This window comes from Hyposmocoma kahamanoa, unplaced genomic scaffold (assembly GCF_003589595.1).
Source record: "Hyposmocoma kahamanoa isolate Upper Pololo Valley unplaced genomic scaffold, ASM358959v1 63, whole genome shotgun sequence".
In the NCBI taxonomy this organism is placed as follows: domain Eukaryota; kingdom Metazoa; phylum Arthropoda; class Insecta; order Lepidoptera; family Cosmopterigidae; genus Hyposmocoma; species Hyposmocoma kahamanoa.
This window is the reverse complement of record NW_020653851.1, coordinates 23,201,616-23,215,419: the sequence shown is the minus strand read 5'-3', so window position 1 is coordinate 23,215,419 and position 13,804 is coordinate 23,201,616. Positions and strand designations below refer to the sequence as shown.

At 37.9% G+C, this 13,804-nt stretch overlaps 1 protein-coding gene across 1 annotated transcript; it reads right to left on the bottom strand.

Annotated features, from left to right (window-relative positions):
* Positions 1-365: 365 nt before the first annotated feature.
* On the bottom strand, positions 366-13,565 carry LOC113230183 (ubiquitin-like modifier-activating enzyme 5). The gene is made up of 9 exons (XM_026463992.1): positions 13,369-13,565; positions 12,632-12,767; positions 11,719-11,915; positions 10,871-11,057; positions 9,792-9,903; positions 8,472-8,569; positions 5,782-5,911; positions 4,962-5,035; positions 366-1,909 (listed from the first exon to the last, which is right to left on the bottom strand). Exons 1-9 carry the CDS (start codon positions 13,503-13,505, stop codon positions 1,796-1,798), a joined length of 1,185 nt encoding a protein of 394 aa, XP_026319777.1. The 5' UTR covers positions 13,506-13,565; the 3' UTR covers positions 366-1,795.
* Between the last annotated feature and the right edge of the window lie 239 nt (positions 13,566-13,804).

Sequence of the window (13,804 nt, the reverse complement as noted above, 5' to 3'; positions counted from 1 at the left end):
GTATGTTACGCGATAACTCCGGTATTTGTGAACCGATTTCCATGATTCTTTTTTTGTTGAAAAGAGGGTACTTCCATAGTGGTCCCATTTCGTTTTGAAGAAAACCATCCACCTCGAAGGGTGGCTGTTCACGCATGAAGATTCATTTTTATAAATAGCGCCTAACTTTAATTTAGGAGCAATTACTTTAATGGTTGATTTTGCTATTTCTCCAATTCAAGGCGTTTTTCTCTCAATATACTTTATATAGTGTTGTAGTGAGAACCTATTTTTATTATCTCCAGTGTCAAGTCCTGTATAGTGGCGAACTAGAGGATATTTCAATAAAACTTAGCCAATAGACGTAATTCTTTTATAATTAATAGTTTTTTTAGTACTCTGTACTGAGATTATCATTAACAATATTTATTCCAAATTCACAAGTCATCCGTGTACGCAGAAGCTGTATATTAATAAATCTTTGTTTCTTATTGATAAGTATTATTTAACGACACAGATAGTCATTTTTATAGTTCGATTCAAAGAAACCAGTGTAACAATACATAAATATCAGGAGATGCGCACGGGTCTGATACTTGGTCGAAACTAAGTGATGAATTTTTGCAAAATTTTACATATGATCAATTGCACGGATGTGTGGTGCACGACAGTTGCCCTGTATGCGGCATCTATTAGGAGGTTATCTATGATTATAACTCATTATACAGTGTATTGATTAGCATTCTCGCCATATTTAAGAAATTAATAATAGAAATAATGCTAAATCATCTAAAAATATTTAAAAAAATATTTTGTTCAAAATTCGGGCTGTGTCTCGTGAAGTTTTGCAAAATTGCCTCAAGTCGTATGCACCACGCAAGTGACCCCGCCACCCGCTTCACCGAGCGATACGATCGCTTATTTATCAATATTATTTAGAAAAGATGACTGAAAAAAGTTTTTTTAACTTACATTTGGTACTTACCAACTTTAGGTTGCATGAAAGTATTACTAGAAGTACCTAGCTTGTGGAGCCAGGTACTAATGGAGCTCCGTACCGGAGCCACCACCAGCACGCAGAGATTCGCAAGTGAGTTTCGTTTCAACATTAGACTCTACAACTTTGAAACAAAGTTGAAACTTCGACACTCCGCGTAAACTAAACGTTTCACATCATGCCAAAAGAATAGACACGCACTTGTACTTGATGGATTACCATGCAGGTTCTGGAGAACTTGGTAGCGGTTCTTTTTTGCACTACTGACTCTTGTTTACATACTAAACCATGTGGCATTTCGTGACAGACTAGAATAGCGGGATGCGGGATGTCAGCGCGACGTAGTAGACGCAATGCGGGAAGCAAGGTCGACTGATCTACCAATCGCGCACTCGATACGACAATCCCCCGCCGTCACTATCCGCACCCCACCACCAAATAGATCTAAAATGGGTTTCTTTCTGCGCATTTAAGTCATTGTTCAAAACGTTTGCAAGTGCCGTGCAAGTCAATGACCTTTGGATCAAATATGTTTACTGCAATTAAATAAAAAATAGGAATTTAGGAAATTCTTTAGTCTGATTTATTTTTTTGGTGGTTTGGGTTCAGTTTCGGATATAGTCACCTCTGGAGATATGGCAAGAATGCAAATCAACACATTGTAGTGGCATCTTCACGTCTCTTATTATCGGATAAGGAAAAGATATTCTAACACAACGTAATGGCCTTTATAATCCATTTTTTACTGTCCAAAGCCAACTTCACGAAACACCCGTTCATGTAATAAAATCCTCACGAGATCTTCATGACCAGCCAGCCTTACATGGACTTCATCTGCTGCATGAGCTCCTCCAACGAGAGTTCCGACGCCGCGACCGCGCCGCCTGTGCTCGACTCGGGCGTGCTATTGTCCACGGGAATGCTGTATGCAACCTGAAATTTAAACAAACATAATGTTGTATTCAATATATAATGTTACATAGTAGACCTGTAGGGCATCGCAAATCTATTTCGAGAGGGAGGAGGTTCACGTTCACAGTCCATGACTCCACTTGACGTCGCCATTTTTTTTTTAGTAGCAGTAGAGCTCCTTGTGAAAGAGTTCGTCCAGGGAAGTACTGCCAGCTTGCCTATTTCTGCCGCCAAGCAGTAATATGAGCATTATCGTGATCCGGTTTTGAATGGTAAGGGTTCTAGTGTTCTCAGTGTGACGGGCGCAGTCGCAGTGCCCCTCAGATCTATGCGATTCAAAGCTCTGAGTGGCACTGCAACTGTTATGGACAGGCGTGTAGCTTACCATCAGACGCACGATGCATGACATGTTCATCCCGTCATTATAAAAAAAATTGACTCCAACCACAAATCCACGTATACCTTTGGAGTCGCACCTACATACTACTTCAATGTCAATTAATTTGGTTAGACTTCGTGGATCAAAGCCCTGATTTCTTTTTAGAGTTCTGAATTGGGTTGGTTCTTTTAGTACATTTGCGTATAATTTACCTTTGTACGTTGGTACCTTTATTCACTACCAACCTAAGCAAGCAATCAATCTCGGACAGATTGATTAATAGTTATTACGTAACAGATACATCACTTTCATACAAAATCGAAAATACCTACGCTATAATATCCTGCTAAATCTGACAAATGACACCAGGCATTCACTATGACAAAAAAGGAACCTAAACACGCACCCAGACAGTTGAAAATAACGCTGCCCGCCGTGGGCAGTCGTGCGGACCCGAATGCTCATAAATAAAAGACTTGTATGAGCGCTTGTGCCGACGTCGGTACACTCAGCGGTAGGCATTTATTGCGTAACCTCGAGCGAGTGACGGAGCCCTGGCTTGGAGCACTCTCTGATGGCAACCATCTCTTTCAGAACCTAGGGGTTGTCTATCTCTATCTCACTCTGCTTACATCACAGAGAAATTCTGAACACAAGAGTCCGTGTGACTGCGTCAGGAGTCTATTACACGATGACAAGTCCACGATTCCACGTGGAGTCGCATATTATTTAAAGTTTAAAAACAAATTACAAAATAATTTGGATATAACTTTTTTATAATAAAAAAACCGACCTCAAGCGTTTGTGGAATTACATATATTTGCCTAGTTTTCTTGAAATCTGTTACCGGAAAGTGCGCGAAACCGGATTCATCCCCTAGTTCGCCATCCTTAGAGATGGAATATTTTCTTCAAATTAAAATGGAACCAATACCGAGGTACCCTCTTTACAACATAAAAAAAATCATCAAAATCGGTTCACAAATAAAAAATCGAATTGAGAACTTCCTTCTGTTTTGACGTCGGTTAAAAATATACATAATATGAAAGCAAAAGACAAAACCAAAACTATTTCACACAAATCCCGGCGGACTTAGCGCGATTGCGCATCGCATCCAATTCGTATTCGTTCGGAATACGAGACTATAGAAATCTAGAAAACTCGGACCCACTTGGGACGTCGCTTGTGAACTAAGTCCGGTTCGAACACGAAAACATACGAATATCACTTGTACACTTAAGACATAAAATGATCCCTGTGGCATTTCGGATCGTCGTTCTCGGATTCGGGCATCGAGTATATAACCAGAGATAGAGGCGAAATGTCATTCAATTTGTATGAAAACTATTCTGCCATATCATTACTGTGACAACTGCGCTCCGATTGGCCAGCTCGAATTCGAAACAATTGACGAGTGTCGTCAACTGTTTCGCTTCAAATCGACCAGTTAACTTGAGCTTTGCTATAATGGACGAAAATTGCAAAATTACATATTCAATATTTAATTACCGATGAAATGTGATTCCGTTTGTTTTGTAATTAAGTGTTTTGCTGTTTTTCCCACACCACCGAATACAACAGCACGGCATTGTTAGAGATATTATCTTTATTACAATAAATACAGAATATTTTTTGGAATATACGGAGACGTACACACAGGTCAGTGGTTGGCCTGTCTATATTTCAGTGCAAACGAGAGTTGATATTTAAAAGAGCTGTATCGCTAATGTGTTACCAGGAATATATGGCCCTTATTTCATCTCTGTTTCTAGTTATATACTCAATGTTTCTAATATATAGTTCATATTTGTGCATTAGCAAATTAAGAAAGAACATTCTTTTAATTAACATTATTTTTTTTTATAATATCAAGTGACGATGACGGGACGAACAAGTCGCGCGCCTGATGTCAAAGTCAAAGTCAAAGATTATTTATTCCATAGGTAAAATAATTTACACTTGAAATCGTCACATTTAAGCTACTGCTCGTTCACTACGCTGACCTCCCTGAGAAGAACGAGCAAGAAACTCTAGGGATTGCTCTTTTCAAATAAACTTAAATGCTATGGAATACACTGAATCAAATTTGTGTGGATTCTGGAGCCATGTCGTCTTTCCATACATCTTTATCTAACACGTAGTCTTCAATTTTGTAATATGATTTTTCAATCAAAATATTTTTAATGTAGTTTTTAAACTTAGGAAATGATAAACTTAATATATGCTCCGGAACCTTATTGTAAAAACGTATAAATTTCCCCATAAAAGAGTTGTTTACCTTGGTTAAACGAAATCGTGGTACCATGACTTTGGACTTAGCTCTAAGGTTAATATTATGGACATCTTCTTTCTTATTGAAATTATGTATATAATGGTAAGTTACACGCCTGTCTACAACAGTTGCAGTGCCACTCAGAGCTTCAAATCACAAAGATTCGAGGGACCCTGCCACTGCACCCGTCTGAGACATAAGTTGGCAAGTCCCATGTCCCTGTAATTTCACCAGCGCCCTTACCCTTAAAAACAGAAACACAGTAATGCTGACTTTAGTGCTTGGCGGCAGAAATAGGTAAGGCAGTACTTCCCTGGATGAACTCTTTATATAAGTACGAAATAAGATACTGGTGACTACAAAAGGAAATCTATTTAACTGATAAATGCTACTTTAACCTATAGTTTAACTTATCCGTTTACCTGAACGCCATCCACTAATTTTAGATTGCTAGTGTCGTCATCTTCCGGTACGTTTTCATCCACTAAGCTGATACCTGAAAAATAAGTTTCGATTGTGAAATATCTTCTTACTTACATAATAATAGCAAACGGCACGTATTGATCACTGGTTCTTGAACCTGAGTCCTTGACCCCGGCCGACATCTTTTTGTGAAATTTGCGTACGTTAAGGAAACACAAAAAGGGTACATTGTATCATAAATCAATAGTATATTTCAGCCAAAATTCTACATATTGATGACAAAGAACCTAAAAACGTAGATTTGCGAGATTATGTAAATATGGAGCAATGTATATACCACTGTGACAACCAGAAAAAGGATGTTTCAAAGGTATAACTACTCTTTTTTACACACTTGCTGCCTAATTAAACAAAAACCAATAGTGTCAAACCAGAAACAGAACATTTTTTTGGAAACAACATGGAACATTACAATAATATAATTTGTAAAACAATGTAGCGTAAATTGGAATGCTTCTTTATAAAATTAAAAATAAAATATTTAATTAATAACTTTTGTAACTATAGTGAAAAAATAGGGTGGTTTGCATTAATATTTTAGACATAACTGGTTGATGACTGTTCCACCTCAGTTAACCGTGACCATGGGACCTGTAAAGGGCCCGAAACGTCGGTTTGTATGATAAAACAAATATACGCGATTTAAATCCGGAAAAATAGTTTCATTTCCTATGTGTAATAATCGCGAAAACCTAAGAACTCGATATTTTTTTGGAAATTTGTTACAAAGTGTAATTAGTAGTATGAAAATAAACTTACCCCATTCATTATCAGTGTGTATGGGGCCTGAGTCCTCCTTGACTTCGGTGGCGATCTCGACCGGCGCAGGCCGGGCGTTGACCTCGGCCTGTCGCGCGAGGCAGTGGCTGTCGTCGCATTGCGGGTTCGGCTTTACAACAACCAAATTTACATATCATACGATCGACAGAACAATGACTACAGCAGTGCTTTGCGAGCATAGCACGTGAGCCAACAGTACGTGGAGTTCCGCACACTTGAGCTGAGATTTCCCTTGATTAAGTTTAGTGAACGGAATTCATAGATTTCTCACAGATGGCGCAAGGCAAAAAAGTCCGTCGGTTCGAATCCAGCCAGAACAAAGTAAATTTTGTCTTACTATCTTTGTTTAATAATTATAACAAATGATGTATTTCTTTCCATCTTAACAATACATTGCACAAGGTAATTAAACTAAGGAACCTCGTAGAGTTAAATTGTGTGGCGGAAGACTGGTGCCTAAACTAGGTTGGACCTGTACCACCACCACCAGGTATCCACCACTGGATCCCAATGATACAATATTATGATGTTGTTGATAATACTAAGACGTTAAGGGAAAATTGGCACAACGTAATACAAAATACGACATAGAAAATACGCGAATTATTTATTGTTTTGATATTGGACGACATGGTGCTGCTCAGCCCTTCGATTAGAGGACTTATGTCTACGTTGCAAATTTGTGAGTCATACGCCGTGACCCACGGACTCGAGTACAATGTTACGAAGAGCCAGCTGATGATTTTCAACGCAAATACTAAATGTTACTCTATTGTACCTAATGTAACACTTAATGGCGCTCGTTTAAATATGGTTACGAGGTGTAAGTACTTGGGTCACTGGGTCACGGATGACCTTTCTGACAACGTCGACATCGAGAGGGAGCGCAGGTCGTTGGTTTTTCGAGCCAATATGTTGGCCCGCAGATTTGCACGATGTACAAAACAAGTAAAGATAACGTTTTTTAAAGCCTACTGCCAATCTTTTTACACGAGTCTGTAGGTCGACTATACGCGGAGGACACAACGGCCTGCGCGTGCAATACAACAACGCGTTCCGGGTTGGGGCTGTCGCGCTTCTGTAGCGCACACGCACGGGTTTGCAGCCATCATTGGCGCCTGCGCGACAGCCCCGACCGCATCCTGAGCGCGTTGTCCGCACGCTGGGACTAGCCGATACTCGCTCATTGGATGCGACTACATGCGGTCGCATAGAAAATTAATGTTGTTTTGTGTTTCTATTGCTGTCCTTATGTATTGTACAAATAACTAACCCTTAGACCTAAGCATTTTGTAATTTACTAACAATTTATGGACCAGTTTCGACATAAATAATTATTATTATATTATATTATAAACGGTAGTATGACAATTTAGTTTCTATAGAAAGTAAGTAAGATGGCGTAGTTGTTTGGGATTGTTTATCTTTCAAATTGTTAATATATTGTAAGCTGTTGGATGCCCGAAATAAAATTAAAAAAAAATAAAAAATTCAGAGAGAGAGTGGAAGTGTTAATGTGTGAATGTTATGATGAGTGTAAAATATGTATATTTGGTTGTGAGGTGTGAGTGCGTCCGTGCACTACAATTTGGTATTAAAATCTTAATTTTCGTGTTTTTATTGGTTAATACGTTATTGCTTATTGGCATCCAACATCGAGTACATAACCAGAAATAGAGACGGAATAAGGGCCATCCATCCCTGGCAACTCATCAGGTAAATGGGTCTTACACCACTTTTAAATATCAATTTTCGTTTGCGCTGAAATCACAAATTGGAAAACTGAAAATGTACAGCGCCAACAACTGACCTGTGTGTACGTCTCTGTATATTCCAAAAATATTCTGTATTTATTGTAATAAATAATAATATCTCTAACAATAGAAGGCTGTTCCATTCGGTGGTCTGTGGAAAATAGGAAAACATCTGATTGCAAAACAAACGGAATCACATTTCATCGTAATTAAACATTAAATATGTAATTTTTCAATTAATGTCCATTATAGCAAAGCTAAAAACACCCGTCAATTGTTGCGAATTTGGGCTGGCCAATCGGAGCGCAGTTGTCATCGTAATGATTTGGCAGAATAGTTTTCAAACAAATTAAATGACATTTCGTCTCTATTTCTGGTTATATACTCGATGGCATCCAATTATGAGATAGAACTTTTACAATAGAACGGCGTGCACACATATAAGCCAGTCACGCTGCTACGTTTGAATGCAGCACCGCTTTATTATACCGCGCTTTTATTATTACTATACAACCGTTCTCCAACTAGACTACTAGTGTAGTCCTATATTACAGGCCTACCGCTTACAGGACACGGGACTTGTCAACTTATGTCTCAGGGTGACGGGCGCAGTGGTAGTGCCGCCTCAGATCTTTGTGGTTTAAAGCTCTGAATGGCGTGTAGCTTACCATCCGGCGCACGGCTTGTTCATCCCGTCACTTGATGTCAAAAAAATCGACTAACTTGGTCGGCACTTCTGTCAATCAACTTATTATTGAATATCGTCAGAAGATTCTTGTTGAAATTATCCCGTGTGCAGCGCGACATAACTGTTACGTAAACTGTCACCCCCCGCACCGCGCAGCTACCTCAGGAACCGACTCAGTTAAGCGGTAGGCTTGTAAAAGTATTAATTTTAAATTACATGTGACTCACCTTCAAACACATGGTAGGAAAGTAATCCGTTAGGGCACTGTAGCCCAAGTAATAGCTCACGTTGCCAAAATCTAGTAGATATTTCAATGTGTTTTGTACTGAAAGAGACAATATTTATCATTTTCAAAATTAAAATCACTTTAAATAACAAAGAATACAACAAAACCTAAAGACAATTACTAATTTATAACAAGACAAACATATCTGATAGGTCTATGAAAACTATAGCGTACATGATTAAATAATACAAATCGACTCCTCCTACGTAAAGTATCGTATGTCGAAATTGCCAAGTTCACAGGGAAGTGTTACAAAGTTTTCCGTTTCATTCGGCAAAGCTCGTTGCTCACATAGAGTGATCATCTAATAGATCATCTTACCGATATCTAGAATTTTATAATACTCTATGTGAGTAACGAACGACCTTTGCCGAATAGAACTGAGAAACGTTTCGAGTCACGTATTACGCTTATTTCAGTGAATTCAGACCTTTAAAAGGCTCCACTGTAAACTTGGCAATTTCGACATACGATACTTTACGTGGGAGGGGTCGAAATGCTTGTGATATTTTAGTTACAATTTATTACTATTGTATTTTTGGATATTATATTTCCATTTTTTATAACGACGTCAATATAATTTGTTACTCTTTGCCATGTTATGTAATTTATACTGTCTTTGGGGAATATACATATTATAAACAAGGAATTACGAAGGAGACTATTAGAAGCCCTAAGTCGAAGGCTGAGGGCTTCGGAGTCCTCAACTCCGTAATCATAATTCCCGTACCGCCCGTGACACATACAATGTTTTTCATCAAACTTGCACGTAAATAGTATGTTTGCATGCAGGCTAACTTGACTATATTGCCCCAAATAAAATCCTCAGGCTTTTTTCTTCTCATTACAGCCATGGTCGGAAATGACCCGAGTGTTTTATTTGGGGCATTACAGTCCAGTTAGCCTGCATGCAATCATACTATTTACGTGCTAGTGTGATGAAAATAAACTAAGCTAAACACTGAAAACTAAGCCATTGCACGTAAATTCAAGTAGCAGTAGAGCTCTCTGTGAAAGAATTTGTCCGGGAAAGTACTGCCACACTGTCGGTGTTGACAAAACTACAGGCATATGGGAATTGTCATAAGTTGACATAAGTTGCCCCTCAGAACTTTGGGATTTAAAGCTCTGAGTGGCAATGCCACTGTTATGTGTAAGTTACCACAAGTCGCACTTGATATGTGTTTGTGTTGTCACGCATGAGCAAAATCGCCAAAGCAAGGTTGTTAAAGTAAAACTATACAATAGACTTTGTTCTCACCTAAGAATCCAGCTACTATGCCCATTGTCGTGGGCAGACTCGCTGCGCACACGCCTTCTCTTTTAAGCGTTTTCTCGTCAATCTTCGATGCTACCACTAACGGAGGTGCACACTAAAACCATAGGCAATAAAAATTAGAAGAACAAAAAGTAATCCACTGTGGTCATCTAATATGATAGAAAAGTTAATTTCCCAAATTGGTCCTGCCAGGAATCGAACCCGGGATCTTGTCATCCAGAGCGCAGAGTGTAAACATTGGGCCACCAAGAGGTTATCAAATTTTAATTATTGCTACTAAATGTACTATATCACTATTTTAATAGAAATCGAAATGGCTACACCAACTATATTACGTTTGTATTTGATAGAGAACAAATGATTTGACGTAACCCACCTTACGTAGCACATTAATTTTCAAAAATATGATGCTATGATTTAGAAGATAATATCTTCACAAGGTACCGCCAGAAAATTCAAACAAAATGATTCTTTTTTCCTTAGTTGTCTTGTCATTTACATTGAATAGGCAATTGCAAAAGTTTGAAGTTAAATGTGGATTAATGTCAATATTTCGCAGGCAGTGGAGATTTTTAAAATATCCGGTTAGTTATAAATGTTAAGAATCATTGTGCGAGTGTGGTTTAGATGAAGGAAACATAGACCATATATTCTTTGACTAAATTTCAATAAACCCTGTATGACATTCTTCCTCCTATTCCTCATACTACTTCCATTAAATGCCTTTTGTCTCTGTCCTCTCACCCAAAAATGTATCAATTATTATCTGTAAATTTATACATACGAATCATATTAAATTGTAAATATTGTTTGTATATTAACACTGTATTGGTACTTAAATTGTTACTAACAATTTGTGTTAATTTGTGCTGTCTGTTTCGTTCTAGGGATCAACTTGTGCAAAAATCTCTTAAATACTCCCTCTGAGTCACCGAACATACTTTCTATATACACTCCCTCCATTATGTTTATGATAGTAGCACATAATGGACGCTGGCAGAATTTAGACAATAAATTAGTCTAACAAGCCATTTGTTAAAAAAAATGTTAATAAAACTCACAGCAAAACAAGCCGTCTCCCCGGGAACAATGAACTGTATGTGCCCGGAAACAGCATTCTCACTAACACCTGACTCAAACCACTTCTGCCCAAGCTCGTTGCAAGCTGTATTAATGGCCATACGCGCCTCAAAGTTGTCCACGCAGCTTAGAACTAGGTCTACTGGCCCACCGGTCAAACTACCCGTGCTGTAATAATAAGACACATTTTACAAATATTTGGTCTTCAAAAGCAATACTAATAGTTGTGACTGGAAATTTTACTTCAAGCATAGTTATTAAGGTTACATTTCTTCTTACAAGTAAATTCTGTTCCATTATATAAATTAAGGTCTGTTCTATTCATTTGTAAACATTTGTTGTCAAAAAAATAAAAAGATAAAAGACAAATTTTGGATTTTTAAATGGTAGAGGTGGTATTCCCCGTCAATAGCACAGTTGGCCGGATTCAGAGTCTCAGACAACACATCGACCCCTCCTACGTATAATATCGTATGTCGAAATCGCCAACTTTACAGGGGAGCGTTTTATAGTTTTGAATTCACTGAAATGGGCATAACACGTGGCTTTAGCATTTCTCAGTTTTATTCGGCAAACCTCGTTACTTTAAAACTCGTTCTCGAATAAAACTGAGAAATGCTAAATTCACGTGTTATGCTTATTTCAGTGAATCCAGAACTTTAAAACGCTCTCCTGTAAACTTGGCAATTTCGACATACGATACTTTACGTAGGAGGGGTCGACATGACACATCAAGCAATACAGCTTTTGTGCTATTATTATTGTTAACATTTAGTTACATGTATTGCAAACATGATCTTTAAATTAATAACAATATTTATATCATTACCTAATTGTGTCACAGAACTTCTGAAAGTTTTCCACTGTGGTTATATTAAAATTGTATGCATCAATGACAACATCAGGGTTGATATTCTGCAATGTTGACGCAGCCGCATCTACTTTGCTCAAGCCTGCTTGGTGTGGTTGGAAGAATAGACGGTTCATATTTGCAAGTTCCACTTTGTCGTAATCAAATAAGATTAGCTGAAAAAAAGCAGAACATTTTCAACCTTCACTTGTAATTTCACTTAACTGCCTCCGTGGCCGAACGGTTAGCATCCCGGACTGCCACGCAGAGGTCCCAGGTTCGATTCCCGGGCCGGGAGAAATATTTGTATGGCCTACAATTATTTCTCTCGTAAGTTAGGGTGTAATTTGTGGTTGTCTATATGTGTGTCCATGGCACCCGCGACACAGGGTTTCCCTAGTGCGGGGCTATGTTGAGTGTGTGCGTTATTATTATTATTATTATTATTAAAAATTATTAAATATCTTTCGTTTCAAAAATTACTTTAGCTCTATAAGCATCACATAACCACTGGAGGCACTCTAACAATGAATATGTGTGAAAACTTTCAGACAAACAGCTTAACAAATTATTTCAACATCATCATTGTCCACCCGTTATAATATGTATATCCCATTGCTGGACATGAGTCTACTCTAAGGTTTGATGTTGTTAGACATTACACTGACCCAAACCTGGTTGGAGACTTCATACGTTTTCAAGAGTCGTATACTTTCTTGAGCATGCAGATTTAAATTCAAATTAAAATTCAAAATAACTCAACCAACTATTTTCACACATGTGAGCTATTGGTGTAATCTTCTATTAGGGAGGTATGTCTTTAATTTATTTAAGGTACTTGGGCCGTTAGCATTTGGTGCTAAAATTTTACATTATTATTTCCAAATCGTACCTTCCCAATGCCACACCTAGTGAGCATCTCAGCAGTGACACTGCCAACTCCACCAACCCCTACAATGGCCACCGACAGGTCCCGGATCTTCTCATAGTTATCCACTATGCCCATTCGCTTCAGCGCCATCAAACGACTGTACAAACAATATTGAATTACATATGACACAGTATGTAATATTGTGGCAGCACTTCACTTGGCTATTTGTATTTGCTATTGGGTTTTTGATGTACTTAGAAAAATATTTGACATACTGACAAACATGCAGACACTTACGAATATGACCATCTACACATGGAGTTGAATATAACCATAGTGTGGACGGTTTACTAACATATTTGTCTATTTGGCTCCTTTGATGTGCATAGAGAAACCGACAGACGGATATATTTGTGGAATAGGCAAAGAAGACAAATACTTTATCACATATACTATCTACTCATGGTGATTGTTTGCCAAATATATCAAAAACGCAAGTACAAATAGCCTTGAACCAACATTAGAGAACTTAAAAATACTAAATACGAATGTTTTAAATATTTTGAAACATGATTCATAGCAGTTTTAAGCAATTATTATGGTAACATATTGCGAGAACGTTTTATAGTTTTAAACTGTTTTGTAAAGCATTATACCAGCAAATAAAGTAAAAAAGTTGCTAAGAAGTTTATATATAAATGTTTCTACTACTTTTCGTTACTCTTTTCAAGGTTTAGTAAAGGAAATTGTTGAAATACCTGTACGGATTGGAATCTACAACTTCGGACGACATGACTTCGATTTTCTGCCGCGCTGGGCGAGTGTCGCCTTGTGCGGCAGCCAGTCTGGCTTTCAGCTCCTTCACCAACTTCTGTAACTCTTCGACATTGGCCATTTTCAGTGATTTTTTAACTATAAAAATCTCACTTTTACCGAAACGGAGCGACCAAAAAACCCAACCAGCTGTCACGTTGACGTTTTCTCTGACACGGCCACGGTTTTACGACGCGTTCATTATTGCACAAGAAACTTTTGGACAATGCCTTGACAATGGTATTTAAGAACTAATTCAAAACCAAAAAATATATAGAATTCTAATATGTTACTTTATTACTACTATAACATAATGGTTAAGATAAACACTATGACGAAATCTGTGAACATTTGCAGCAACCCGTATTTATCCAGAAGATG

Excerpts from the sequence above, each read along its gene's own strand:
- LOC113230183 (XM_026463992.1), bottom strand. The coding sequence starts at position 13,505 with ATGGCCAATGTCGAAGAGTTACAGAAGTTGGTGAAGGAGCTGAAAGCC. Across the intron at positions 9,904-10,870 it reads GGGAGACGGCTTGTTTTGCT|TGTGCACCTCCGTTAGTGGT; the intron begins GTGAGTTTTATT and ends CTATGGTTTTAG. Across the intron at positions 8,570-9,791 it reads CATAGTAGCTGGATTCTTAG|TACAAAACACATTGAAATAT; the intron begins GTGAGAACAAAG and ends TGTCTCTTTCAG.